Source organism: Electrophorus electricus, chromosome 15 (genome assembly GCF_013358815.1).
Source record: "Electrophorus electricus isolate fEleEle1 chromosome 15, fEleEle1.pri, whole genome shotgun sequence".
NCBI classification, from domain to species: Eukaryota; Metazoa; Chordata; class Actinopteri; order Gymnotiformes; family Gymnotidae; genus Electrophorus; species Electrophorus electricus.
The window spans coordinates 18,708,226-18,735,677 of record NC_049549.1 but is presented as its reverse complement, the minus strand read 5'-3'; the positions used below and the strand labels follow the sequence as shown (position 1 = coordinate 18,735,677).

Genomic DNA, 27,452 nt, shown 5'->3' with positions numbered 1-27,452 from the left:
TACTTTTGCACACTACAGGTGTACAAGCCCATTTTAGCATTTTTATTTCCTTTTAATCATACATGCCAGGGGATACTGATACCATATGCTCAACTGTACATAAAATTATAAGTAGAAGAGCTGGGAAATCAGTATATAATGAATATCAGCAAATCAGTATATAATCAATTTTTGCAAATCAGTCTATAATCAATATCAGCATATTCACACTGTGAAATTTAATTTATTTTTGTTTGTTTTTTTAACACTAGGTTACCTTGCAACAACAAGAAAACAGTATGTAACGTTTGTTTTACTAGATCTTGTTATAACATATACTATATAATACTGACATCATCAAAATCTTAGGATGTCTTTGGTCTACCTTACCCAAACCTAAAACTGTCGTATATGGGGTTCTATGAAGGACAGAGATGCATCTCCTTGTATCATCCATTAGAGTGTGTCATTAGTTCTGTTGATTGTATTTATTCCAAAAGTTTCACACTGATGTATTTGATGGTGGTATCTAATTCCAAGCAGGTTCCCGTCAAGCGTAGAATCCCCAAAAATAGACAGCCACTGCCATCATTATGAGGGCATTAGCATTGACAAAGTGCTTCCACACCAGGTCTTCACTTATGTCTGGTAGTTGTTTAGGTCTTTCTGCGACTTCTTCAGTGGACTCAGAAGACTGTGAGCCACTTAAGCCACAAAACCAGTCAATTAGACGGATAAGTCCAGATTTAGTCCCATTTCCAGCTGCAAAATAACATTGTAAATTATAAATATTTGATATAGTTCAAATGTATTAATTTTAATGTAACCCCTAAAGATACCATGGCTGTTTCTATGATGTCTTACTTCTGTTCTCAGCACAAGTGTCCTTGTGTTTGTCTTCCATTTCTCTGTGAGCTTTCCTTCCTCGTTCATCTTCTTCCCAGTCCAGATCAGCCCGCTCTTCCTTAGAGTAGCGCAAGCTGAACACAAGTCTGTGAAGCTTGGCACAGGGAATCAGGTGAATTGAGACGTGAGTATACGTGAACAGGACGTGGATAACCTGACGTCACTGGGTGCTAACTGTTTGCACGTACATGTTTGTCATCGATGGGTGGCGTGCAGCAGCTCACCAGGAGCACTAGTGCCCCCGTACAGAAGAAGAGCAGCACTGCGAAATACAGGTAGTGAACCCCGCATATCAGTTCTGGGCAATTGGAGGGAAACAGGCAGCTGTCTGAACCAAAGTAGAACTCGGGGCCCATGCGACACAGGCCCATGAGCAGACCTCCCATTAGACCCCAGAAGGCACCCTGACAGGAGAGAACATTAAGGTTGTAACTGAAACCAACAACTTGAGAATCAACTAACCTACTGTTCGTTATGTGAGTGAAACTTGTCTTCAATGAAAGTATCACTGCAGAGATTATACTCAAAATTGTGGCGGATGTGAATATTGTCAGTTTATAGAATTAAATTTATAGCATTGCAACATTTTCTAAATAACTGGCTTACTATACACACTGCTTAGGTAAAAGATATAAAAATAGATGCAGTTAATTTTCAGAATGACCCCATACCATTTTTTACATTTGTGCCTATTCACATCTATATTCATTTTTAATTATTAAGTATTAAAATTAAGTATTTTCCGCCGTAATCTATACTGAATATTAATATTAATTACCGGCTCATTGACTCTCTTTACAAAAATGGCCAGAAAGAACACTGCAGCTATAGGTGGAGCCAGGTAACTTGTCACTGATTGGATGTAATCGAATAGCTGACCACTCTGGGCAACCTGTACCACAGGGATCCAGCAAATACTGATCGCAACAATGCAGAGCACCCACACCCTGTTGGAGTAATACAGCAGATTAAAGACATAGCAGATTAAAGACAGATCTCTACACATATCCCACACATTCCTACGTTACGTGGGGTATTCTAGCTGCAGTATAGCACTACATATGTCTACATTTATTTGGTATGGCCTGTTATCTATTAAAGAGGAGTGTTTGCTCTTTGATTTCAACCTGCCGACGATCATAAGCTCTCTGTCCCGGGCCTGGGGCCGTATGCGGGTCCAGATGTCCATGGTGAACAGGGTGCTACTGCTGTTGAAGATGGAGGCCAAAGAGCTCATTAGGGCTGCTAACATGACAGCTAACATCAACCCCCTCAGACCTGAAGAGAGGAAATGACAGCAATTCAAAGGGAGGAAGACAAAAGACAAATAAAGACAAAAGGGGAGGGCTAACTTGGGTTTTACACATCTAAAAAAGGAAAAAAAAACTTCATTTTAACAAACCTCTGCAGCACAGTGTCTGTGTGAAGAAGTGATGGAACTATGAATACAGAGTACAGTATGTGTAGCTTACCTGCCAGAGCAAATTACAAGCTCTCAGGTTCCATTTCCAGGGTGTGTGTGGGTGTGTGAGAGAGAGAGTTGCTTTCGGTGTCTCCCCAGTGCTGTAAATGTAAAATGAGTGTGTGTATCTCACCATCGGGCATGACGGAGACCACCAGCTTGGGGTAAGCGATGTTGGAGCAGCCAACCTCTGCCCCACACACCTCCTTACATCTCTCCGGAACCACACACCCCACCTCATCTAGTAAGACAGTGTGCAGCACCTGAGAAGTGCCCTCCAATCTCAGACGGCACTGAAATGTTTATGGTGAAGGTGCGAAGGTGTGTGGGTGTACCAGGGAAGAGGACCCTGCTGATCATGCCAGGGAACACCATGAGGAACATGGGGAGAAGCTTCAGGTACCCGCACAGGATGCAGCCAGCCTTCACGTGGGTGAGACTGCGTGCGGCTAAACACCGCTGTACTATCACCTGCAGTGGCAACAGATTTCAACAAGCGCTCAAAAAACACAAACAGAACATTCACATATAACATTACATGACCTCTGCAAACTGCTGTAGTCATGGCAACAGGTCCCTAAACTACAGTGTATACAGTCATCAGACAAGAAAGATAAACTATGTTGTACTTGCTCAGTTATTACTAACTTAAAACCACCACCACCAACAGATACCTGCAGTGTTGGGCTCACCTGGTCAGTGCACCAGTACCACCCACCCACGACGGCAATGCCAAACAGGACGCCAGGCCAAGGCAGGTCACCACTCACAGGGTCTCTCAGCAGGTGAAACGCGTCCTCGCGTGGGGTATAACAGACTGGAGAGATGTTGAAGCGCTGGGGGTCTGGGGACAGTCTCATGTGTGGAGATGGTAAAGCCAAACTATATTTCTCAAGTAAGGCACTGTAACCTCCAACTTCATAGAAGGCTGTCAGAAAATAAGACAGAAGCAGGACATGCGTGATACGTAACATACAGCTAAATCTACAGGCAATAGGTTAATAGCATAGCACTCTCATGAAGATCACTTGTCTGGTGACATGTTGAAATGGCTTAACATGTGAGGCTGTATGAATGTGTCACAGTGAGAAGGTCAAGAAACTTACAGAAGCCCATAAGGACGAAGGCTCCAGCGATGATGACGAAGGTCTGGACTGTGTCCGTATACATCAGAGCAGCCAGTCCACCTTCAGGACACAGGGTTACAAACTTGTCTTACAGATTTCTTAAGACAATCCGAAGATAAGTCAACACGTGTTTTAACATTACACCACATGTTGCTGTATATGCGCTATATATAAACATGTATGTATGTATGAATATAGAGTAAAAATGTCTTACGTGTTGTTGCCTGAACTGACTTTCTTACAATAGAAATTCATAAGGTCTGATTTATTAAACATCTTATTTATCATATTTCTGTTTTAGTAAATATTTTAAAATAGGTAGACACCGTTGCTTAATCAAAACCAATTACATATAGTTCTTCCCAAATATGTGCTAATGACTATATTGAGTAAACAGGTTGGAATTCTTTTGTAAACACCTTAAAAGGTGGTCAAATAAGTCCTGAACTTTTGAAAATGGGTAATTGGAACTTCTGAAGGAGAATGGAGCTGAAGGATCTGCTACAGTCTCTATTTTTGCAGAATCTCTAACGTAAAAGTTCAGTGATGATTCGATCTGATGATTGGCACGGTCAAAGCAGGCCTCTAATGTCATCGTGGTGTTCCTTTAGCCATCCTACTATTTGTTTAGCAGTGTGTAAGGAGCCACTGTATCATGGATCTCACACTGTTCCTCATGATACTGTAAATAATTTACTTTTTTAAATCTCAGTATCAAGGTGTCAAATGTCATGTTACTGCTCTAGCTGGCATTCCACCTCATGCGACTCACGCATGTAGTCGCCTTGCTAATTGTACACATTTTTTAAAATTCACACAAGTGTGTTTCTGTTTTTTTGTCCTCCTGTTTTCTGTATAAGGTGAGTGATCTGGAATTTTGCCTGTTACAGTGTAGAGTGCAGTTATGGAGAGAAGTGCAATCACTGCGATGTAGATATTCCATCCGAGCGCCTGCTGTATGAACACTGCTCCGGAGAACATGTCCACCTGACACACACACAACTGCATTCTGAGCACACTAATGAAAGGCAATTATAGCTAAGTGTGAATTCACATTACAGTTCCAAACTCCTAGTGGTTCAAGTGTGAAGCCATGACAATTACAAACTCCTAATGCTACATTTTTTAAACATTGACAGAAACAAATAACTCCCTATAATGAGCTGGTGCTTTTGTACTGTGAACAGAAAATGTTTCTGTCGAATTCAGAATGCTGTGATTTGCATTTGAACTTACAGAGATCTTGGTGAAGATGTAGAGAAATAGGGAGATGACAGAGAGGTACAGACTGATCCTGGTCCCTCCAAACCTTTTCTTCAGGTATTGTGGCATAGTGATCACCTTTTAAAAAGCAGAAGGTGACAGAACCAGATTGCTTCTGCACACAGTTTAAATCTGTACCATGCTCAATACACATTTTTAGGTTAATCTCTAAAATAAGTTATTTAACGAAATAGTCTAATATGTTCTTCAGTGGAAAGGGAACTTACTCCAGCAGTTAAATAGACAGGCACAAAGAGCCATCCCAACAGCAGAACAACGAATAAAGCCTGCAAGACCAGCAAACACTCAAAACACACTCAAAACAAGTTGGTTCAAGTTGGCCAGAATTATTGCAACCAGATTTGTTTACATTTATTAGCTCTTATCAGTGCTTTGATTTGTCAAAACACTGACAGAAACAAGAAATATTAAAAACCAAATTAATCAAAGAAAATTAACTGCTGTTTGTACCAAAAATGTACAAACAATATGATGTGTATTACTGTGCCAAAGAATGTGTTTGTAGAGAAAATTAAGACTTGATGAAATAATTTACCCTGATTACAGAGCACGTGTGCAGGGTGCTGAACTAGGGTTTATTTCCGGCATCTGTTCCAACTTACGTTCCATTCAAAGCCTCCCACAGCGATCCCACTGGCTGCCCCAGTGCCTGCCAGGCCAACAAAATGGCCACTGCCAATATTACTTGCAAACAGGGAGGCTCCCACCTGTAAGAGTGGGGCAGAGCCAAACCTTTAACACATTCTCCTTTTCTTCAGCAGCCCATTTATTGCAGCAGTAGGATTATGGGTAAAATATTTGAATCCAAAAAAACAGAGTCCTTCTTTGTTATATGAAACCACAACATAATCTAGTTGGAACAGATGATTTCACTTACTGGCCACCAGGACATGGTCTGTCCTGCGAGGAAGTATCCTCCCACTGTGCCACGATTAGTCCTAAACATCGACTGACAAACAGAAAACAAAACATAGCTACATATTTTCCTGCTGTTACTATCCATGAGTAAACTCAAATTAACTCAAACTCAAATTAAGCTCATCTCCCTTTGAAGGTCTTTGAATAATAAGGTTTACAATTAAAAATTAATAAAGTTATTACATTTAAAATTAAGTTATTGTCATAGCAAATACATGTCACTTCATGGAGCTGGACTAGTTCACAACACATCACTTTTATACTCAAACACACAAAGCACTTGTGCACCAACCCAAATTCCCACTCCAATGACAACTACAAAGTAGCCAAGAATCACAGTGACGTCTGCTAGGTTGCTGATCATCACACGCGTCCCGACGTCCACGCTGGAGTTGGCCATTTCCCCCCAGTTAGATGTTCTTCTAGGGTGATTTTAAACAGTATCAAACTGCAGTTTAGTATCACCCAAATGCCTTGAGGAAAGATTTCTCCAACGGAGTCTTAGGACACAATCCAAGACCTTTGTTCACAAGAGGACGAAAGGCTGAAGAAGGGTATTAGTGGAACTAATAATTAACATCTCAGCCGCTCTCAAGCTTGGACAACTGTGTGATGAAGCGCTTAACTGTCATCATCAAGGCAATACTTTACTGTAGCTCATAGTTAATATGCTGATTGCAAAGAAACATGATGTCTTGCCTCAAAACCCAACTGGGCATTCATTGGATAAATACCCCACTGGGCATTCACTGGGTAAATAAGGTGCTCTGGAACTTTGGTGATACATGTGTAACTTGTGTAAGTGAATGACGCTTGGAATTAGTTTACTGGTCATACATGGCTGTTGTTTAATCAAAGGGCATTTACAGCTCTTCTTTTGATTGTCTTTATTTAAGAGGTGCCAATACTACCTCCTAAAGCATTTATCATTAGATCTAAAGCACCTTATGAACTTGGCTTTAACTCACCACAAGGAGGTCTGATATATATATATATATATATATATATATAGCTTAGAGGACTTCAGGTAAAGCTTCAGTCTTTTTGATCACTTGATGTATGACACATCAACATACACAAGAGAACACTGGACATTTTAACCAGCTATCAAAGCACATTGAAGTGTGTTCTCAGTGCAGCTCATCAGCAGTTTGGTTCAGCTAGTAAACATCCTGTTAACGTTAGAGTCACAACATCTATAAACACTGCAGTGCACATAAAGCAAGGACTAACTAAGGCATCTATAAGCTAACTCCCGTATCCCTGAGCTCACTGTGAAAGTTTTGAGAATGTTGTTAAAGGGGAATGATCACGCTAGAAATGCATGAGTGATCTGTAGTAGTCCACTGGAACACTCATCTGGTTAATAATCTCAGACGCTGGAGCGTCTTTAGGAAACTCAGCAGCAGTGTGGCCAGCGTTAAGGTTGGGGCTTCCCTTCCACCAGGTGGTCCGGGTGGTCCTTCTGCAGTCTGAGGCCAACAGACACACTCTTGCACTCTGAAACTGTCCGAGTAGTACTGGGTGGCTCAGTCTTCTGCCCATCAGAGCTCAGACCGACTCTCTCACTGCCAAACTACTTAGTGAGCATGACTAAGTTAATTTAAGGTAGTCCTGACCTGAACCCCGTCATTTTATTCAGCACAGAACGCTTCTACCTTAAATTGATCCCAAAACATGACATCCCAAAACTGATCTCACTAACCCAGTTTTAACTTTACAGTGTGATTCCCAGGGTCTCGGAAAATTTGGGAAATCTTGAGAATACTGAAATATTAATAAATACAAATGTTTTACCGATGCATCTTTTTGCTTTACTTTGGATTTGTGATGACAATACACCCTGCAAGAGAATATACAGGATACAGTCAAAATGATGTTTTATTGTGATGCAAAGCAGCATATCAGTTCAAGCAGCTCGTCCTATGACATCACCAGTACATTTCTGACAGTTTGTATCAAGAGTTTAGCTTACGACACAAATGGATCACTCAAGTTCTTATTCTTTTGTCCATGACAAAATTTACATCTTTATGATCTTAAACACATGAATGTGCAAGATGTTCATGAATTAAACTTTCACATATGAAAATTATGCCTTTAATTGCCTGTTTATGTATAATAAATCAAAGGGCCATATGCCAAGCGAGAAGCATGGAACACGCCGGACTGGTTCAGCCTCTCGTTCTGTTAGAACATGTGCACTGGTGCTGAGTAAGATCAGTTCTGTCACTGAAAAGGTGCAGTTTTTAACCAGACATTAGTGATGTTAAACTGGGGTATGCTATTTACCGTATGTGGAAATAGCACTGGCTCCCTACATTACTTTCGGAGCGGAACAAGGGCCCAATAGCGGCTGCTGCTAAATGCAGAAGTCTGACACGGCTCCAGAAATGTACTCTACTGTAACCCAACCATGTTGGACATTACAGTTTTAATGTCCTCATCAGAATGTTACAGTAAAAGGATAAACTTTCAAACTGAATGCAAGATATAACTGCAGATTGTAAGAGAAAATCTGCACCCTCTCCGTCATGCTGCCCGTGTAGAGCTGAAGCGGTCTCACCTAGAGCTGCCACTGAAGTCAGAAGCTCCAACACTTGCAGCAGGTCCTGGTCCCCTGCACCTGCATGTCTGGGGCTGGTTGCGCTTTCACGTCTTTGCTAAGTCTTGTTTGACTACTACTGACCTTAGTGGGACCTCCCAGTAAAGGTTAAATAAAACAAATGAACAGAAAGTAATAATAATAATAATGTTAATTTAGATATCAAAGTATGAACAACAAACAGTTCACTTGAGGTTCAACCAGTTTCTTTCTTTCTTTTTTAAACAATCGGTTTCATTTGAAAAGAAAGGCTTGGGATTTAAACACAAACACCTGTTTAACTGCTTATGTTCACATTCTGACATCACATGTAGGAGTTTGTAGTTCAGCAATGCGGTTTAAAAATGACTCGTTATTTGGCGACAATGCATCTTCCTATTAAGTCTGTATCACTGCCTTCACATGAAACGATAATCATACTTAGAGCTAACTGATGACCTTTAACAATAAAGTGCATCCAAACATGTCAGTAGAAAAAAAGCAGTAAAATTGTGTCATCAACGTGGACATAAGCAAGCACTACGAGTAATGTGCTACTGTTGTACGGGAAGACAAGGTCACAGCTCCTGCCATTAGGCTGTGTTCTAAAAGACAGCAAGAGAACAAGAGATGGAAAAAGCCAAAAAAGGACAACAGACATTGATGAACAGATCTAAGTGTCAAATCCCACACTTGTTCCTTAAATGAAGTCACACTTCCTGATTGGCCCTTCTGCTCTGCCTGTCTCGCGCAGCATCGTCCGTTTTGCGGCTCAGTCTCTTTTCCCTTCCCTGCTTCTCCAGCGCAGACCTGAGGCGAGCTAGGATGTGTTTTTTGGGAAACTTTAAAGTGGTACAGCCAAACTGACTGACTCCCCCGGTGTCTCCTGGGAGCTTCTCGCGGCGCTGGACCCAGCTGCGCCAGCCTGGCTTCCAGCAGTACACACTGTCGTAGAACCTCGAGCCGTTCTCCCCGCCCAGCACGTAGATCCGCCGCTTCCACCGCGCCACCCCTCCTGCAGCGATGCGTCGTGGAAGTCCCGGAAAGACCACGGGGCTGGGAGCGCGGTCGCTACCACCACCTCCCGGGGCAGCTGCCACCTCACGGTCCGCCCCCGAGCCCCGCCCCTCTCGGAAAAAGAGCACGCGTCCTGTGGCATCAAGTGGTTCCAGCTGGGTGTAGTTGCCATCCAGGAACTTGGCTGCATCACGCATGTACCCGCCTACTGCACAGACTCCACCCCTCACTGCCACACCTCCAGCCAAGCAGGTAGCGCCGGAGTCCATGGCCACGCGGCTCCAGGTCTTCGTGACAGTGTGGTAGATGAGCACGCCAGCGTGCACCACCGCCCTGTTCTGCTCCAACGTGGCACCTCCCAGCAGGTAGAGCCGCCCCCGCAGGGTAGCACAGGCAAAAGAGCGCAATGGCAGGGGAAGACGAGGCCCTGGCGCCCATCTCTGCGTTCTGAGGTCAAAGGTCTCACAAGTGTCAAGGAGCGCCATCCGGTTGCAGCCCCCCAGTGCGTAAAGGACGTCCCCAGAGCCCAACAGTCCAAACATAGCGCGCTGCTGCTCCATCGACGGCCGCGAGATCCACCGGTCTAACACGACGTCGTACTCGTGCAGCGATGACGAGACCTGGCCTGTCCGTAGAACGCCCCCCGCCACAAAGAGCCGGCTGCCCACAGCCGTACAGCCGGGGCACAGCAAGGAGCCCAGCGCCGACAGCTTCTCCCACTTGCCTGTGCGTGGGTCAAAGCAGTCGACCGTGTAGTCACTCTCTCGCAAGGCCTCGTCTTCCCTGGGCTTGAGGTCCACGCAGACGATCTTCTTTTCCAGCATGCCCTCGCGGGGCCTGAGCGGGCCGCCCATGCCCTCTGTGCTGGCTTTCGGCCCCAGCTCCTTGCTCAGCCGCCGGCTCTCTTCAGAAGTCAGCAGACCAGGGCGCAGGTGGCGTAGCAGGGCAGGCATGTGGGCGTAGCGCACGGCGGGCTGATGCTCCGCCCAGCGGCGTGCCGCATCATATACCTCCGTCTCGGACTCCACGCCCAGCCGATCCGACTCCAGCAGGCTGCCCAGGGTGCCCGCATCCAGCAGCAGGAAGTCCCGCTGACGTGCCACCCGTGGGAAGTGCTGAGCCACCAGCCTCAGCGAGGCCCTGAGCAGGAGCTGGTCGTGGTGGGACCTTGCCAGGGAGTACATGCCTAAACAATTCTCCACAGACAAGTGCTCAAAGAGGAACCTAAAGAACACAAACAAGCTTTCATTCATTCTGCTCAGTTTTTTTGTACTGTATGTCCTAAAGCACGGATTTCCACAACACTAAATTATGCATGCACATTACCTGGAGCAAAGATTCTGCAAGGGCATTACTTGAAGACGATTGGCTGCCACAAACAGGTCCTCTGCCGTGTCAAGGCTGAGCCCTGCTTCCCCTGTGTAGACAAACTGGATCACTGCTTCCATAACCGAAGGAGTCACCTCCTCCAGACGGATCTCAGTGAGCCGTGACTCTACCAGTGGGCTGGTAAACATGGCACGAAAATACGGACTGACTGCAGCCAGGAGAACTCTGCAAGCAAAAAACAAATAATCCAACTGAGAGCTGACATTTGATAAGTGTCTGAGCTACAAGAAGCAGAAGAAAGATCAGCCACATCTGCTTATACCGGTGTCTGGGGTTGTGAGGTGACAAATCAAAGACCTTCAACATGTACCTGTGGCACATAAAACTCTTTCCCTCCACAACGAGAGTGACGTCACACAACTGCTGAGCATCCAGGAGCTGCTTTAAACCTGGTGAGGATAGAAATGGATTAAGTGGATAAATAATGCTTTTTTAGGTGTGCCATTTTGAAACTTCTTAATCTATGGTCCATTACATATCTATGCAATACTGTAACAGGGCCCAATCATCTAAAAGCAAAAATAATAGACACTAGACACATCCAAACTCAGGACAATGAAGTGCAACAGCTATACGTTTGTAACTCACACATACAAAACACACACATACAAACAGTTAGGACTATGAGGCAATCCGAATGCCTCACCCAGAGTGACGTATTCTCCCAGTGGAGTAGTAGTGTCGTCTGGAAAATCCTCTTCCTCTGAGTCGCTGTCGGAGAGGGGTTCCCCACCGCCGCTATCAGCGTCACGCCAAGGCTGTGGCTTCCATGTAACCGTCCCGCCTTTAACTGAATTCATCTGTGAGATGATGTGAGCATAAATAAAAGTATTTCACACAAGCCTACCTGTCCTTCCGGTCACCAAGGCAGAAATGTTACAGAAATGACAGAAAGAAAATAAATGCACTTAGAAAACTGGCTAAATTGGCATTTTCACCATATGAACTTCTGCAATGAAATAACTTGTATTCAATGCCGATAGATATTCAACATAATACATTTGCTAGGGCTACACAGGGCACCGTTTCCTTTACCCCACAGCCCTGTTTCAGTAGAACATTACCGTGGCGGGGGAGTATTTAGTTGCGGTGACCTCAGGAGTACTGAACCATTCAGCTGCTGAGTACCAGCTGGGTGACCTGGGAGCCGCGTGCACGGTGTGTCACAGCCCTCGGTCTGCTCGCGACGCCACGGCCGTTCTGGGAGGTTTCACGGAGAGCCGAGCAGCTCATCACGGTCCCGGTGAACCGGATCACTCAGACAGACGCAGTGCATGTCAGCACGCGTGCTGCCTGCAGCAGCCTGGCCACGCGACTGCACAGCTTCCCCATGGTGCAGGGCTGAGGAGCGCGCGGACGGGGGCACGGGGACGGAGACAGGCTTGTTAGCGACACGCGGGCTGATCTCTCCGGTAAAGGCTGAGCTAGTGCTGCATGCCGGAACAACACCGAAACGCTTCCGCTTTCCTCAGAACAGCGGAAGTGACGATTAACCCTTTAAATCTTATTGTTGTCGGCGATTTGATTAGTTTCAGCATCTTCTGTGACTTCCGCTAAACACGCGCTGGTCTGTTTAGCTTTAACTGACGGACGTTAATTAAAAACACGTCCTCTCGCTCTCTCTCTCTCTCGGCTTCCGTAGTTACGTGTGCGGTCATGGCGTCCTTCAGCGGCGGCGTGTTTCGGCCTCTGCTCGGTGTGTGTGCGGTGTGGAGGACATGTTCTCGTCCGGGCTCCTCCGGGAGTGTCCGCAGCAGCCTGCTGGAGCACATGAGACAGGGCTACACCGACAAACCCGAACTCAACATGCGCTGGCTGTGCGAACACACGCACCAAGTCATCGCCAACGTGGAAAACAGGAAAGGAGATTTACGGGCGGCTGATGTCGGAGTGATCGTGAGTCTCGTGGCCAACGTTCACACACATTCACACACAACACCGTAACACCTCGTGTGCAGTTACCGATGTCTGTCTTGGTTAGATATCTGTCTGGAAGCAGCTGAAGGACGTGCAGGATGAGATCGTGAAACTCGAAGAAAGGAAGACGTCCATCAGCGCTACTGTCCGAGCCCTGGTGGTGAGCAGCACATCTGGGTGTTTAGTGGCGTCGTCCTTAAATCAGTCGCTGTGTCGCAAAAACAATACGGACAACAGCACATTGTGCAGTGTTACGGGACCAGAACAGTTTTAAATGTAAAGCAGTGGTACCAAGGTGCTGGACATGCTACTGTGGAGCAGCAGACCTAACTCGGCAGTGCCTGTGTAACCTGCCTGTTCTGTCTACTGGCTGTCATCCTGTGTTGTGTTCTGGGTCTCTGCTCTTTACTGTGATAACGTGTGTGTGTGTGTGTGTGTGTGTGTGAGAGAGAGAGAGAGAGAGAGAAAAGTGCTATTGGTAAAAGCTTTTTCATCATCTGGAACTCTAAGATGCAATAATCTAATTGTACACAATATAACACAACATTGTCCCATAAGCAACTAACGCACAGCTTAATGTAAAAATAACAAATATGATCAAGCATTAGAAACAGAATGTTAGAATATTCAAGATAACAAATAGATCATAAATGGAATAAACATGTTGACAGTGAAACCTAAATAACCATCAAACCCATATTTCATTATTTTAACCAATATAAAAAATGGAAAATCAAAACAATGAATTACAATAACATGAATGCTCGAAAATGCTTTGCACTAGTGTCACCTTAGCAACCATAACAGCTGGGCTTTATACAGGCTACTGCATTTCATTACAGTGCAACTTAACACAAAAGAAACATAAACACAATCGTGTCTCCATACCTGTGAGGACCTATAAATATGAACTAAGTTCTCACCACAAAATGTTCACTTTTATAAAGGTTTACTGGGTGGAGTGTGACTCGCGCAACCTCCCTCTGCTCTGCACGCGCCTGTAAAGCAGTTCCGCACAGGCAGGAGAAAGATGATAATGAAAGAAATATTAAATAGAATTTCATAAGTCAAACATTCAGAAGTTTATGATGACCTGCTACACTAACCTAACATAGAAATAAAAAAATATGATCATGAATGATCAATGATCTAACCCTGGAAATAGAATGTTAAAATATTCAAAATAACAAATTTATCAGAAATGGAATAAATATTTTGACAGTAAAACTTAAATAACCAGAAAAGCCGTATTTCATTATTTTAACCAATATAAAAAATAGAAATTCACAACATCGAATCACAATAACATTTCAAAATGATCTGCGCAAATAGCCTATTAACAGTAGCGTTTCCATAACAACCATACCAGCTAGGCTGCAGTGTTTCATTGCACTGCAATCAAAAAGCTAACAATTTCAAAAGAAACATACAAATGCAATAGTATCTTCATCCCTTTGATGACATATAAACACAAAAGCATCACATATATGTGATTAGGAGATACAGATGTAAAATTAAGGCATGGACACACTACACTACCAAAATCATCAGATCGCTGTACTACACAACTTGGTGCCTTGTATTTTGGAATCTTGAGGTCATGGTTTGCAAACTACATGACGGGATAACACTACAAGATGTTTCCCCATCCCACGCGTCCATCTATAATAAAATAATTGTATTATTATTTATTTATTTTTCTCTTAAAATTATTATTGTGGTGATTGTTGTTGACCAGAGGAGGATGGGCCCACCTTTGAGTCTTGGTTCCTCTCAAGGTTTCTTCCTCGTGCTCCAGGGAGTTTTTCCTTGCTACCGTCACCCTCGGCTTGCTCACTGAGGGCTTGGATTTGGACATTTGTAAAGCTGCTTTGTGACATCTGTTGTAAAACACGCTACAGAAATAAATGTTGATTGATTTTGATGACATCAAGCTGTATGCCAGAAGTGAACGAGACATGGACTCACTAATCCATCTCACCAGGATATATAGCAATGACATTGGAATGTCATTTTGACTGGAGTTTGGCAGATGGTTACAAGAATTGGAAAGGTGGCTAGACATCAGAAGAGGGCCATAGAGATAGATGTGGCGATCCCACAGGAACAAGGAACATGAAAAGTTTGAGAAATACCAAGGCTCAAAGAAGAGCTAGAAAAGATGTGGATGGTGAAGGCAACAGCGGTTCCCATGGAAACCAGAGCAGTAGGGGCTCTGACCCCCAAACTGGGAGAATGACTCCAGCAGATCTCAGGAACAACATCCGTCCAGACGAGTGCAGTCCTGGGAACAGCCAAGATGCTATGTAGGAAGCTTAAAGCTCCCAGGCTGTTTTTCTGAGCTTGAAGGAAAAAAAGACCAGGGGAGGGCAAGTGAGCATTTATATATAAACTTGTAGTCATGCATGTTAATGTAAACTCCCCAAGGTTTCGCCATCTCTTGCATTCTCATTGGTTGTAGCTTGAAACCACACCCACTATCAGTCATAAGCTGGTCGCAACACTTCACACCTCAGAATTTGGACTCGCTCCAGATATTTAGCATACGAGATATTTTTCCCCTGAGTGAATGCTAATTTTCTGTGATCTGGAGCTTTTCTCAGTGACGTCCAAAACCACTTGGTGAGGGGAAAATCAGGGCAAAAAGCATTTAGCTCGAACTCAGCATTAGTGAAATATTGCAATGAATTTGTTTCGGTGAAATTCATAATAGAAATATTCCTAAGTCCATATTAACCTGTTACACCTGATGCCATTAAATCCTGGTACTAGAGTGTAGCTGCGTTCTCACTGGCCATTGGTGTGCACTAAGCCAGACATGAGAGACACAAATCTGAGTTTGTATTCTGAATGGACTTGATTTTTTCTTCCTTTACAGGAGCAACATGACAAAAAGGTTCTATGTGATGTAAGTTCTGCCTTTCATACACTATATTTACCTCATTTACTTTGGAATTTAAAGTGCATGACCTTTACATTTGCATAATTGGTTTTGTAGAGCATTGTTTTATACCCAGTCCTGGGGGTATTCTACACAGTCCATGTGTGCCATCTGCTTCTTCAGCCTGAGCCCAGAACATGCAGACGCTGGTACAGGCGTGCTGGGAGCTTTGGTTAGAGCCCAACACGGGTGGTGTGGCGGGTCTCGGACTGGGCTGTAGGGTTAGATTAGTTGAGATTAATTCATATATATGAAAGCTACTGGAGTTGAGCTTTTGGAAGATTCTGGAGTATGTACGGTTTTGGTAAGCAGTGCAGAGTTAATGTGCATGTGTTTAGGTGTTTATATTATGTGTCAGACGTTTGTTGTCGTGTGTGTATTTCCTCTACCCGTCCGTCTGAGGTCATGTCTGCTGTACTAGTGGCTCTCCCTCCTCCGTGTGCTCAGCTCGCGGACTACAAGGCGACGAGGGCTGAGGGCCGAGAGCTCCGTGGAAAGCTGAGTCAGCTTTACCCGCTACACAGTGAGCTGGAGCAGCAGTACTACTGCCTGGCACTGAGGCTGCCCAACCTCTCACACCCAGACGTGGTACGGAGCCTCCTGCCATTATGCACAGACCCACTGTAAGCATCGGGACACTTGTGCAGTCAGGGAAGATCGTGCTGTGGGTACAATTAGCTTGCTGCTAATCCATAAATTTAAGTTTTTGCTAGATTTATTTGAAAGCCGTAACAAATTTTTTCTCTCTTCATTTTTGACGGATGCATGCTTTGCTTTCTGTTAATGATGATGGAAAACCCTTTCTGTTCTCCTGGTAGCCCGTTGGGGATGAGAGCCAGGCTCGGGTGGAGGACATGGTGGGGCAGAAACCAGGTACAGTAGCTACAGTACAGTGTGGCACTGATCAAGCCCTGTCCAAGAGAGGACACCACTATGGTCTTAGTGTCCCCCACCACCATGGCATTACCTGAGACTTACTGCTTTACTTGTTCTGAGCATAACTGTTGTTTCACCATGAACAACTTTGACAACATTTTTATCAAGACAAACTCATTTGTCAAACATCTTTACAGGAAAATTGTGTATTAAAGTGTTAAAGTATTAAAGAAGTGTATCAGTTTTTTGCTTCTCTAAATTTTTATTATAGCATAAGTGATGATGTCTGTTTTTATTTATACTCTGTCAGTATATGATATGGCTTTGTGTTTGCCACAGAGTTTGATTTCAAACCCAAAGGCCATCTAGAAATTGGGGAGTTTCTGGATATCATAAGACAAAGGTGAGACCCTCCACAGCTCCATTCAGTGTGTTCACGTTGCGAAACAGGAGTTTAGCTTCTTTTCATCTCCTCATTCTTGTCGTTTCTTTGCTAGGCGTCTTGCCCATGTGTCAGGTCACAGGTCGTACTACCTGAGAGGAGCAGGAGCCAGACTGCAGACTGCTTTGCAGAACTTTGCTTTGGACCTCCTGCAGAAAAGGGTCAGTGAGTGTGCGTGCGTGCGCGCGCGTGCGTGCGTGCGTGTGTGAGTGTGTATGAGTGAGTGTGTGCGCATGTTTGAGTGTGTGTGTGTGTGTGTGTGTGTGTGTGTGTGTGGATATGTCGTGGCATGGTTGTCTGTGAGTGTGGATGTGTGTGTGTTTGTTGGAGTGTGTGTGCATGTTTTGTTAAAAATTAGAACTGAACAGGTATTTAAATAACTAGCTTACAATGTCTGTTTACCTGGAAAAATTGCCAGATGTTTCCCATGTACTGTTGGTATTACTGACATTCCAGAATTCTCACTATTTAAAGCCCAATTGGGGATCAATAAAACATAAAAACACTAAATCAAGTTAAAACATGTTAACTTTGATCGACTGTGGCATTACTGTAAGCTTTCCTCCTCGTGGCTTGTAATGTGGTCTTGTTTTCCGTGTGAAGGGGTTTATCCCGATGGCTGTTCCGGACATGCTGAAAGGAGCCGTGTTTGTAAGTAGATTTTCAGCTGACATCAAACGCTAGAGCACATTAGATCCAAAATGTTTCCCAATGTCTGAAAAAAATTCACAGAATGTTTCAAGGTTGCATGTGAAGAATTACTGTGTGTGAAGCCTGTATGATGTTACTGAAGGGAGACTCAGTGTTGTAGCATTACCGTCGCCCCTGTGTGCGACCTCACTCTGACCCTTTTCTCTGCTCAGGAGGGCTGTGGAATGCATCCTCATGCCCAGCATTCCCAGGTGTACACGCTGGACCCCAGCCGCTTTCCAGACCTCAACCTGGCTGGCACAGGTGAAGTTGGCATCGCAGGTAAGAGAACGGATGAGCTGTAGAACAGGGCTGGGTTGTTTTCAAAGGATTTTAAAATAACATGACAATGTAAATGTGCTAAAGACTGGCACACCAAATGATAGCTGAAACCTGACCATTATGACACTAATGGTCATATAATTAGTGATGTAAGGTTTTCTTTCAAGGTTATTTTATGGATCATGCGATAAATGTGAAAGATCTGCCAGTCAGGTAAGAAAAGTCTCCCTGTGCTCATACAGGGCACCTGCTTTCCACATAATAATCTCAGATAAACAGATATTAAGGATTTATTTTGTTTTATTAAAGCCACTGTTTGTGTGTGTACGTGCGCTGTGCTTTATATGTGAAGGACTGTCTGCAGCAGCACGTGTTTCCGAGCAGAAACAGAGGCAGGTAAAGAGACCTGGGGACTCTACAGGGTCCATCACTTCAACAAGGTAACCACAAAACAACACATCCAGCAATCTTCATGCAAGATGGAGGCAACACAGGAGGAAGAGAAACAATGACCTCATCATAAAGGTCTCATCTTCAGTCATGGTGGTCTCGGCTGATTTGGTCTTTTTTCCTTGTGCAGGTGGAAATGTTTGGTATAACTGCAGATGAGACGGGTCGAGAGAGTTCTCACTTGTTGGAGGAGTTTGTGTCCTTGCAGAAGGAGATTTTCTCATCCCTCAAGCTCCATTTCAGGTGTGTTAAAAAAAAAAAAAAAAAAAAAAAAGTGTCTTGTAATAACTCATGAAGCAGCAGATGAATCAGTTTCAGGTGTGTTTGCATGTTATGCGTTTTCTTCATTCACGGCTTTGTATGTGTGTCCTCGTGCATGAAGAGCTTGTGTGTCTTCAGCAGAACTTAATGTTGCGGCTCATACAGTATTCAGCAGCAGTATGAGCAAAGTGTCCCAGCACAGTGTGATTTTCATCATCAGTATTTGTATTGGTTTTCTAGCCCCATTTTCCTCTGGGGGCACAAAAAAATATTTAAAGCAAAGAAATAATTTGCTTGCTTATAATCACTCACTTGGATTCTAGTCTTAAGTTGTCTTGTCTTACTCATGTTGTTGTCATTTCCTTCCTAGGGTGTTGGACATGCCCACACAAGAGCTGGGAGCTCCAGCGTTCAGGAAGTATGATGTGGAAGCGTGGATGCCCGGTCGTGGAAGCTTTGGTGAGGTCAGCACAGCCGCTGCATCACTCGCTCACAGCACTCACATCACTGGAGATGAGTGAATGACTGGACTTCTGTGATTGGGGGGGGGGGGTGCAATAATAGTAGATCACATCTGCACTGAGGAGCACTGCTTTAATAAATCACTGAAGTCTAAATAAACTCTTCAGATGGAGACGTGTCTTTCTCTTCTCCAGTTACTGTTCACAGCTTTGAAGCTTTGTCTTTGGTGGACATTGTTACCTTGGTCAGACACTGCAGTCCTTTAGTCATTATAGAAAAGTGATGTGTAAGATACAAACTCATACCAAAGTCTCCACATAATTCTTCCACCATGACTGTCATAAGAAGATCTGACTAAACCACCCTGGCACATGGTGAGGCAGAACACCAGGAAACACTGGCTGGGTTCTGCTCTCATACTGTGTTAAACTCTTGACCCAACAATAGATCTCCAGTGCCTCCAACTGCACAGACTACCAGAGTCGTCGACTCAACATCCTCTATGAGGGAAGCGAAGGGCGTCTTAAGTTCACTCACACGGTACGTTAACTCTGCTGGCCATGTCCGGGCCCAAAGAGCCGCCTGTAACCAAAAGCACAAAGTGGTGTGTTCTGTATGGTACTGTACATCATAAACACTTAAAGCACATTTCCATAAGATGTATTGTGGAACAAAGTTGAAGTCATACATAATTGCGTGTGTGTGTGCTTGCACGCATGTGCCTTCTCTGCAGGTGAATGCTACAGCATGTGCTATTCCACGCACCATTATAGCTATTTTGGAGACTCATCAAACTAAGGTGGGGTGGAAAGTTTCAGTCTGCCTAAATATTCTCTCAGACAGACTGACATTAGTACTCGACATCACGTTAGCATCGCTGCGCAGACCATGTGACTTAGTTCTATGACTATGCTGTAGAAAAACATCTACAGCATAGTCATAGAACTAAGTGATTATTTCCTGCATTGGCAAAAAAAGAACAAATGAAATCCAGTTTGATGAGTACAATGTCATAGAGAAAATTTGGATATAAAATCTGTACAACACAATCTTCAAAACATGATTTAAAGTGATATTTATTAGTATTAGTTAAAGCAGGTGAAATTGTATGTGTATGTATAAGCTGTGACTGTATGTCCAGCTTCCTCAGTAAATAACGTGACTTCCCTGGTGTTTCCTTTAGGAGGGAACAGTGCGTGTTCCGGAAGTGTTACAGCCATACCTTGGCTCTGAGCTGATTGAGAAGCCCAAATACTCCCCACTGAAATACATTGGACCAAACCAGCCGAACAGACAACCCCTGTCCATCGCTGAAAGTTCCCACTGGCGTGACTTTGGCAGTAACTTTTAAGTCCAAATGGAAATATTTTTTAGAAAGGTGTGTGTGAGGATCAACACTGTTTTATACTCTCCTCAGAGCAGTTGGGGCGGGTTCTGACCAACACATACAGGGCAGGGCTTGAATCTCAATGGGTCTTTGTTGTATGAGCTGAAGAGTGCAGCTTACCTGACCACACCTCACACTGTAGTTCAGATACGTCTTTTTTTACTTTTGGGAAGCAGAATTCGACCTAAGAACAAGACTAGTTAGTAACACGAACAGCCATTCAGGTTCTGTTCACTTACAATGAATTAAAACACACATACCCAAACTTGAAATATGGTACTGTAAGTGATGTCAGGTAAGGCCTGTGTCAGTCATGTTTTATGTCTCATGATAAAGACAAACTATGAATAAATGTTGCTGATCTTGGGATTCTTGCCAATATGTAGATTTAACATGTAAAGTTCAGATGGGGATTGTGACAAGTGTCTGTGCTTTAATCAAGCATTGCAGAATTATAATCCCACCTCAGTACCTCAGCTACAGCTGTAGTCTACACTGTGATATTTTTACTGTTAAAGAAATATGCACATACAATTTCATAATAAAAAATACACATTTATTTTCCAAAACATGTCCAAATTACAAATTGCAAAATTCAGTTGTTGTTTTTTTTTGCATCATGTCTGACATCTATGTACAAATTCAATCTTGGAACCATTCCTCCAGATCCTCAATGCCATGGAGTCCTACAGAGCACAGTCGACTCGGGATTGAGCAACATCACAGAATTCCTTGTTGCTGACTTTTTCCCGTAATCTTCTTGGAACATTCCAGAAGAGCATTATGGATGTCTTTAGCACAGGATATCTGGGACTTGATCATACTGAGATACTGTGAGTAGGACAGAGACTCTGTCTGCACCGTGTCTGGCTTGGTGGCCGTGGGCACCAGGTTGGGGGAGTGTTTTGCACTGTCAATGCTCTGAGTGAGGCACTCATGAGCCAATCGCTAGAGAAGACAGAACATGCTTTACAAATACAGCAATAATACAACACAGCCAAAATATACACATTATCGTCTCATTTCACTCATCTACCCAACTCTCAGATTTTCTTTCCTTTTTCCCCGTTTTGAAACATCTGTTATCTCAGTCATTTTGGAACAAAATTACTCAAATTCTAGGGCTTGATTTATTGTATAAATTCAGTTGTCAGTTCAAGTGTTCTTTAAAAAACAACCAATTCTGAAACAAACTTTGCTACAAGTTCCTAATTCAGTGGGAGATGTGGTTTAAGTGTGGATGAGGAGCCTTTACCAGACAGAGTTCCACCTGGTCACACAGGGCGTAGAATTCCTCAAGGCTCTTATCAAACCTCTGCACTGTGGCATCATTACTCTTTCTGGACATCAAGAGAAAATTACAAATAAAGTATTAGTTTATTAAATGACTTGATTTCTACAGAGATTCAAATTTACAAGCAAAATACTTCCAGAAAATGTGTAAGTGCATAGCACAATTTAAATTTCAAAGTGTGTCATCAGAACTTCAATATCAAGCTGTTATTTTAAGAGTGAACACATGTATTCCAATTCAGTTTGGGATTATGTAGGAGTGGGACAGGTGTTCTCTTTAAATGCTATGTCAAGCACCACTCCAAACAGTAGAAATTTATCATAAATACATGAACAATTGCTTAATCATTTAATATACACAAAAGTTATTGTACTTATTAAGCAATTAAGATCTACCACAGACCAGCTGCATCTACTTGGAAAGTTAAGAAAATGGTCCACTTTGTATTAACTTAAAATTACACCAGTGGTTCCCAAAATGTAATCAGGGCAGGAGAAGACTTCCACATTTACTGGTGGGTTTAACATGCTTTTGTGTTCATGTAGGGGCAACTGTTATCCCTTCAGCTAAATTGGAATTTTGCAGGCATTGAGCATCGCACATACCCCCTCTAGTGTACATCAACACAAAAATGAACTAATTGTTACAAGCTGGGAGTTAAAAGTACAATCTGTTTATATCAGCGTCCAATCATGGAAACATTTGGTAATGCTAATATGAACTGATTTTTTTAGCTGCTATTTGAAAGAGTACTGATGATAAGTACAATATGCTTGGCTTCTCCTGTAGCAGTACTGGTGATTAGAAGTTAACATTTTCAGCAGTGTGGATTGATCAACACAGACCACTGAAGGACTTTTGGACAAACATTCTCCACAGTTCCAGAATATCCACAGCTGTCAAACGTGGCTCTGAAGTTGCTGTTGCTTTTGCGACCACTTACCTCTGAGACAGTGGCTTTTCTGCCCTCTCTGCACTAAAATCGAAGTACAGACACAGACTTTCTGTTGAGAACAGCTTACGACTGAAACTCATGCATGTCACCACGCTGAAACTTTTTTTTCTTCATTTTGTAAAAGCTAATACTGCTTCCAAATTATAGGTAGTAAATACAGTATTTTGTAGTTTATCTAGTATTGGTGCTGATATACAAATGGCAAAATCAATCAGAAAGACAGACAAACATTCTTAATGGGGTATGCAGAGCTACCAAGTCTTCTAGGGTTAAATATTTTGGGAACCACTGTATTACAGTACTAAGAACATTACAGAGAACAAGCAGCACCAACACATGATCATCTCTAATCCCAAACTCCTCCAGCGAGGCTCGAGGCGGAGGTGCAGTGACCTCGTGAGAGATACTAGCATTAGGCTGCACGAGACATGAGAAAAGCCAGACTTAGCCTGGCGGTACTTACACTCCGTTATCAATCGCAGTATTGTGCGCAAAATTTTGCGAAGCAATGTTCATGACATTCTGAAATAAAAGAAGAGAAACGCGAAAGTGAGTTCTTTAAAATATCACTACCAACCTCCCAGTAAGCAGCCAGTAACGGTTACATTACATACGTAATTAACAACCAAAGCTAACCGTCTAGACATCACAGCTACATACTGAACGAACCTGTAAACTTTCCTTTAATTGTGGAATAAGCATTTTAAACCGATGAACGGGGTCAAAATCCTGCTGGTTTAGTTGTTGTTGTGGCTGCTGAAGCATCGCTGTCTGGTGTGAGCCGACCTGAGGGGTTAACGTGACGGACTGCTGCTGGGATGTCATTGTCTGAACTGTTAAGACAAAACACGAATTAAAACACAACCACTTTCCTTTTCATTAACTGCAACCTTTCTTCTTTCTTTTTTCGCCAGCCTTCTTCGCTACATCCTGGCCTTTACAGGAGCTGTAGGTTATATGGCGCCACCTGCTGTCCGGGAGTCTGAATGTTCCACATTATTTTGCTACACATCAAATTATTTCTGTGATGCAGCGTGTAGTTTCCCTGTTGTAACAAAAATACAGCAGTACTGTTTAAAATACAGAAAAAACGAATTTAATTAAAAGTAAATTAGGGCTAATTAAAACCGGTTATCATCATTATTAGCAGCGCCCGTACTGGGTTATTACAGGTTGGCCGGTAGAGGGCAGTATACGCTGTTAGCAGCGTCCGTACTGGGTTATTACAGGTTGGCCGGTAGAGGGCAGTATACGCTGCTAGAGGCGCCCGTACTGGGTTATTACAGGTTGGCCGGTAGAGGGCAGTATACGCTGCTAGAGGCGCCCGTACTGGGTTATTACAGGTTGGCTGCTAGAGGGCAGTATACGCTGTTGTCATCAACTGATCCCCAGCTGACGAAAAGCGAATAAATGTCTTGACCCGGATGTAAATAGTGTCCACGCGTTGTCACTGTGCATGCAGTTGTTGTTTTGGAGCACTGTCTCTGATTGTGAATAATTAATTATAAATAGTTAAGTCGCTTTTTCAGGTAATAGTTTAACCACAGGACTGTTTGCAATAAAAGCTATGAGGTTAGGAGAGACGATTGCACGGGCACGTTTGGCCTATTTCGTTAGTGGTGTTAAGCACTGGGCTCGTGGCTGAATCACTCACTTGTGTACATGTGTGTAGGGTTTTGCAGACTTCCTAAGATGTTTGCAGAAGAGGAGTGGGCAGAGGCTGCACCAGGGCATGGACGGCCCCCAGCTCTCCGTCACGATAAACCGAGTGGGAAGGTAAGTTAAAGCTAGGTAACTGTCTAACTAGTTATTTAAGTTTGCGCGCACAGACAAACAGTATTACTTCGCTTGTAAATAATTCGCATTGGTAATTTGCTTTGGCATAGACAAAACCATTCATACGAAGCTCTTTTATGTTCTTTAAAAAATGTGAAACCCCACTAGAACACAGGCTGTCACTAAAATGTGTCATGACATTGTGGAATAAATGTGTGTCTGTAATTTTAATGACATTTCTATTTCACCCCATTAACAGTCTCAGGTGATCAGCAAGCGTCATCTTATGCAAACTCTTCAGACTTTGGGATCAGTTCCAGTCTGGGACAGTATGAAGCCTTTTGAGGACAGTGATGAGGCAATGGAAGATGCTCCTGTGCACGTCAACAAGACAAAGAAAGGGTGCAAAAAGCGGAAAAAAATCTTTGATGCAGAAAGTCAAGGGGAGCAGAATGGGATAGAAAGGCCTGTGAAGAGACGAAAGCCAAAGCAGAAACCAAGAGGACAGAGTGAGAAGCAAAGCGATTAATCATAGTTCTGCAAATAGCAATTAAACATGATTCTGGTTCTTTCTTACGCCGTCCCTCAATGATCAATTACTATTCTGTGTTCCTACAGGCCTCAAAACTTCACCTGAATCAACTAAAGAGCAGGATCCAAAAGGCCAGCTGCTGAAGAACAGCAGGTGCCCAGGAGACGACGCTGATGGAACACTCAGCCGGCAGCAGTGGAGGAACAAAATGAAGAACAAAAAACGGTGCAAGAATAAATTCCGTCACAATTCAACTGAAATGGCAAAGATTAATGTGAAGGAAGGAGACGTGGAGCAAAGATGCGTCCTCTCAAACGTCCAGAGAAGACAAAGTTCTGACCCCTCATCTGCCAGAGTGAGATCAGGACAGAAGAGTGGCATTGGCAAACCCATACGTACACACACTTCTGAAAATGTCAGAGCCACTACAGGCAACAGCACAAAAATGCCTAGAAGAGATGCGTCTGTTGGTGAAGGATTCAAAGCAGGGAAAACTGCTGTGGAGGGTGCTGCCGCTTGTCCCGGCCCACGTGAGCCATGTGTTAAACAAAAGTCTGTCAGCTGGAAAAGCCCTCAGCTAAAAGTAAAGAAACTGCGTCATATTTTAAAGGCTCATATCACTGACAGCAGTAAAAAATTAGCAGTAGAAAAAGGAGAGACAGTTGGCACAGATGCTGAGGACGGGAAACGTGCTCCGGACCGCTCCAGCGCCCTCAGGTCACGGATGGAGAAGCGGTTGGAGTCTGCTCGCTTCCGCTACATTAACGAATTGCTTTACACGTCAAGTAGTGGCGAGGCCAAACGCATGTTTAAGCAAGACCCTGACGCCGTTCGGGTCTACCACAAGGGTTACGTGGAACAAGTGAAGCACTGGCCAACAAACCCTGTGGATCTGATCATCTCCTTCATTCAAAAAAAGTAAGAGGTTTCTTATTACTGTAGACTCTTGAGTCCCTCTCGGATATGTTTAATACGTTCTGACCAATAAGAGTAAGTTTCTCTGTCTTTTTGGTTTTTGTCAGGCCACAGTCTTTGGTTGTGGCAGACTTTGGCTGTGGAGACTGCAAGATTGCACGAAGTGTGAAGAACAGAGTGCACTGCTTTGACTTGGCTCCTGTCTGCGACCTTGTTACTGCCTGTGATATGGCCAAAGTATGTAGTCTTGTACATTATTTTCTTATGCATTAAGAAGGCTTGTGAAAGTTGTGTGGGCCATATTGAAGTATATTTTGATGATCCCAGGAAATGTAGCATTTTTTGCAGGTAAATGAAAGAAACTAAAAACAGCAGAAATAATGAAACTCCCACTTTTATTTTGGAAGTTTTCCATGGATTGGTGATGTAAAACCAGGTATTGTCCAGTCTCAGGCTACAGCGGGCCAGGGGTTACTCACAGTTGTAGCCCACGGGGAGTTGCTGGCAAGGGTTCAGCACAAGCTGGACAAAATATCTCACCTTTGATCTCTGAAGTAGGTTTACAAAGCCAGGAGAACTGTAAGAGCTAGCCTGTTGTGACTGTGATCCATTTTCTGAGTCATGACGATGACGTTATTATACGATGGATGTAAGCCAGTGTTTCTCAGCCCATTCCAGGTTTTTGCTCTATCCCCCCTCCAAATACCTGTCCCGGGGCATTAAGACCCTGGTACGGGAGCACGGGAAGCCAGGTTAAATGTGTCATGTCTGGAGCGTCCCAAGGAAAACAGTGTTCTAACCTGCACATGGTAGTTATTACTGTAAAAAATATGGGTGTGTCTGTTTATTTTTGAAGTAGGAGATAACAAGAATTTCAGTTCAATTTGTATCAGTATGTTTTCTTAAATCATAAGATTGTTTTGCCAAAACCTCGCTGAGCACTCTGGACTGCAGCAGTAGTGCTGGGCTGTGCAGTGTTAAGGCCTTTCAGGACCAGAACTAACATGCGTTACAAATGATGCATGGCTACAGTGGGCTCTGGTAAAAAGAACATTTTAACATTTGTTCCTGTTTTAAGTGTCAAAATGGTGCTTTTTAGGATCCTCACTGCCAGTAGGAGTTATGTGGCATTCTAACCAAGCTTCCTAACCCTGAGGTCCCATTTTATACCTTCATAGGTGCCACTGGATGACTGTACAGTGGACATTGCTGTCTTCTGTCTCTCGCTCATGGGGACAAACCTGAGTGACTTTCTGGCAGAGGCAAACCGAGTGCTGCAGATGGGGTAATGTATCCACTATCTTCTATCAGTAGCGAAACTCTCCTGTCGTTCATTTTTATTATTAATAATAATTATGCATTAGGCAAAGGACCAGGTAAAACAATGAATATCACATAATCCACCTGCTTTCCGCATATCACATAATCGATCTGCCTTCTCTGCTCTTGTATTTTTTTATTACAGGGGTATTCTCAAAATTGCAGAAGTTGCCAGTAGATTTGATAATATACGCCAGTTCACTGGAGCGTTATCACATCTAGGGTTTAAGTTGGTCAGCAAGGTACGGTTACACACTGACTTCACATCAGTGAGTTCATTATGTAT

At 43.5% G+C, this 27,452-nt stretch overlaps 5 protein-coding genes across 10 annotated transcripts in view; 2 read left to right on the top strand and 3 right to left on the bottom strand.

Moving 5' to 3' along the window:
- Positions 1-12: 12 nt before the first annotated feature.
- On the bottom strand, positions 13-6,203 carry slc5a2 (solute carrier family 5 member 2). The gene is made up of 15 exons (XM_027004678.2): positions 5,969-6,203; positions 5,636-5,707; positions 5,361-5,465; positions 4,965-5,024; positions 4,711-4,815; positions 4,356-4,461; positions 3,454-3,534; positions 3,040-3,275; positions 2,683-2,818; positions 2,481-2,588; positions 2,013-2,163; positions 1,664-1,832; positions 1,074-1,289; positions 844-979; positions 13-741 (listed from the first exon to the last, which is right to left on the bottom strand). Exons 1-15 carry the CDS (start codon positions 6,074-6,076, stop codon positions 530-532), a joined length of 2,001 nt encoding a protein of 666 aa, XP_026860479.2. The 5' UTR covers positions 6,077-6,203; the 3' UTR covers positions 13-529.
- Positions 6,204-7,539: 1,336 nt separating this feature from the next.
- On the bottom strand, positions 7,540-12,095 carry si:dkey-260j18.2 (uncharacterized protein LOC325231 homolog). The gene is made up of 5 exons (XM_027004679.2): positions 11,731-12,095; positions 11,313-11,466; positions 10,977-11,055; positions 10,604-10,831; positions 7,540-10,501 (listed from the first exon to the last, which is right to left on the bottom strand). Exons 2-5 carry the CDS (start codon positions 11,464-11,466, stop codon positions 8,971-8,973), a joined length of 1,992 nt encoding a protein of 663 aa, XP_026860480.1. The 5' UTR covers positions 11,731-12,095; the 3' UTR covers positions 7,540-8,970.
- Positions 12,096-12,193: 98 nt separating this feature from the next.
- On the top strand, positions 12,194-21,128 carry sars2 (seryl-tRNA synthetase 2, mitochondrial). 3 transcript variants are annotated; one of them, XM_035534007.1, is made up of 17 exons: positions 12,197-12,562; positions 12,648-12,743; positions 15,462-15,491; positions 15,972-16,112; positions 16,343-16,397; positions 16,740-16,803; positions 16,898-17,003; positions 17,446-17,493; positions 17,706-17,814; positions 17,982-18,027; positions 18,167-18,254; positions 18,395-18,507; positions 18,896-18,989; positions 19,435-19,527; positions 19,721-19,786; positions 20,171-20,365; positions 21,041-21,128. In XM_035534007.1, the coding sequence occupies exons 1-16, from the start codon at positions 12,323-12,325 to the stop codon at positions 20,336-20,338; spliced, it is 1,557 nt and encodes a 518-aa protein (XP_035389900.1). In that variant the 5' UTR covers positions 12,197-12,322; the 3' UTR covers positions 20,339-20,365; positions 21,041-21,128. The 3 variants fall into 3 exon arrangements, with proteins under 3 accessions (XP_035389901.1, XP_035389900.1, XP_035389899.1); XM_035534006.1 differs by lacking the exon at positions 21,041-21,128 and having other exon boundaries at positions 20,171-20,741; XM_035534008.1 differs by lacking the exons at positions 19,721-19,786; positions 21,041-21,128 and having other exon boundaries at positions 12,194-12,562; positions 20,171-20,741.
- med29 (mediator complex subunit 29) lies at positions 20,914-23,570 on the bottom strand. 2 transcript variants are annotated; one of them, XM_027004680.2, is made up of 5 exons: positions 23,293-23,569; positions 23,087-23,145; positions 22,612-22,644; positions 21,630-21,714; positions 20,914-21,322 (listed from the first exon to the last, which is right to left on the bottom strand). In XM_027004680.2, exons 1-5 carry the CDS (start codon positions 23,446-23,448, stop codon positions 21,095-21,097), a joined length of 561 nt encoding a protein of 186 aa, XP_026860481.1. In that variant the 5' UTR covers positions 23,449-23,569; the 3' UTR covers positions 20,914-21,094. The 2 variants fall into 2 exon arrangements, with proteins under 2 accessions (XP_026860481.1, XP_026860483.1); XM_027004682.2 differs by lacking the exon at positions 22,612-22,644 and having other exon boundaries at positions 23,293-23,570.
- A 464-nt stretch (positions 23,571-24,034) lies between these two features.
- rrp8 (ribosomal RNA processing 8) overlaps positions 24,035-27,452 on the top strand; it is a 3,968-nt gene continuing 550 nt past the window's right edge. Inside the window, exons 1-7 of one of the 3 annotated variants that reach the window (XM_027004672.2) lie at positions 24,035-24,195; positions 24,296-24,399; positions 24,659-24,908; positions 25,018-25,849; positions 25,954-26,083; positions 27,025-27,131; positions 27,312-27,408. In XM_027004672.2, coding sequence (XP_026860473.2) covers positions 24,316-24,399; positions 24,659-24,908; positions 25,018-25,849; positions 25,954-26,083; positions 27,025-27,131; positions 27,312-27,408 — 1,500 coding nt within the window. In that variant the 5' untranslated portion in view covers positions 24,035-24,195; positions 24,296-24,315. Of the gene's footprint in view, positions 24,400-24,658; positions 24,909-25,017; positions 25,850-25,953; positions 26,084-27,024; positions 27,132-27,311; positions 27,409-27,452 lie in introns of all 3 variants that reach the window. The other 2 variants (XM_027004674.2, XM_027004671.2) reach the window with 2 other exon arrangements.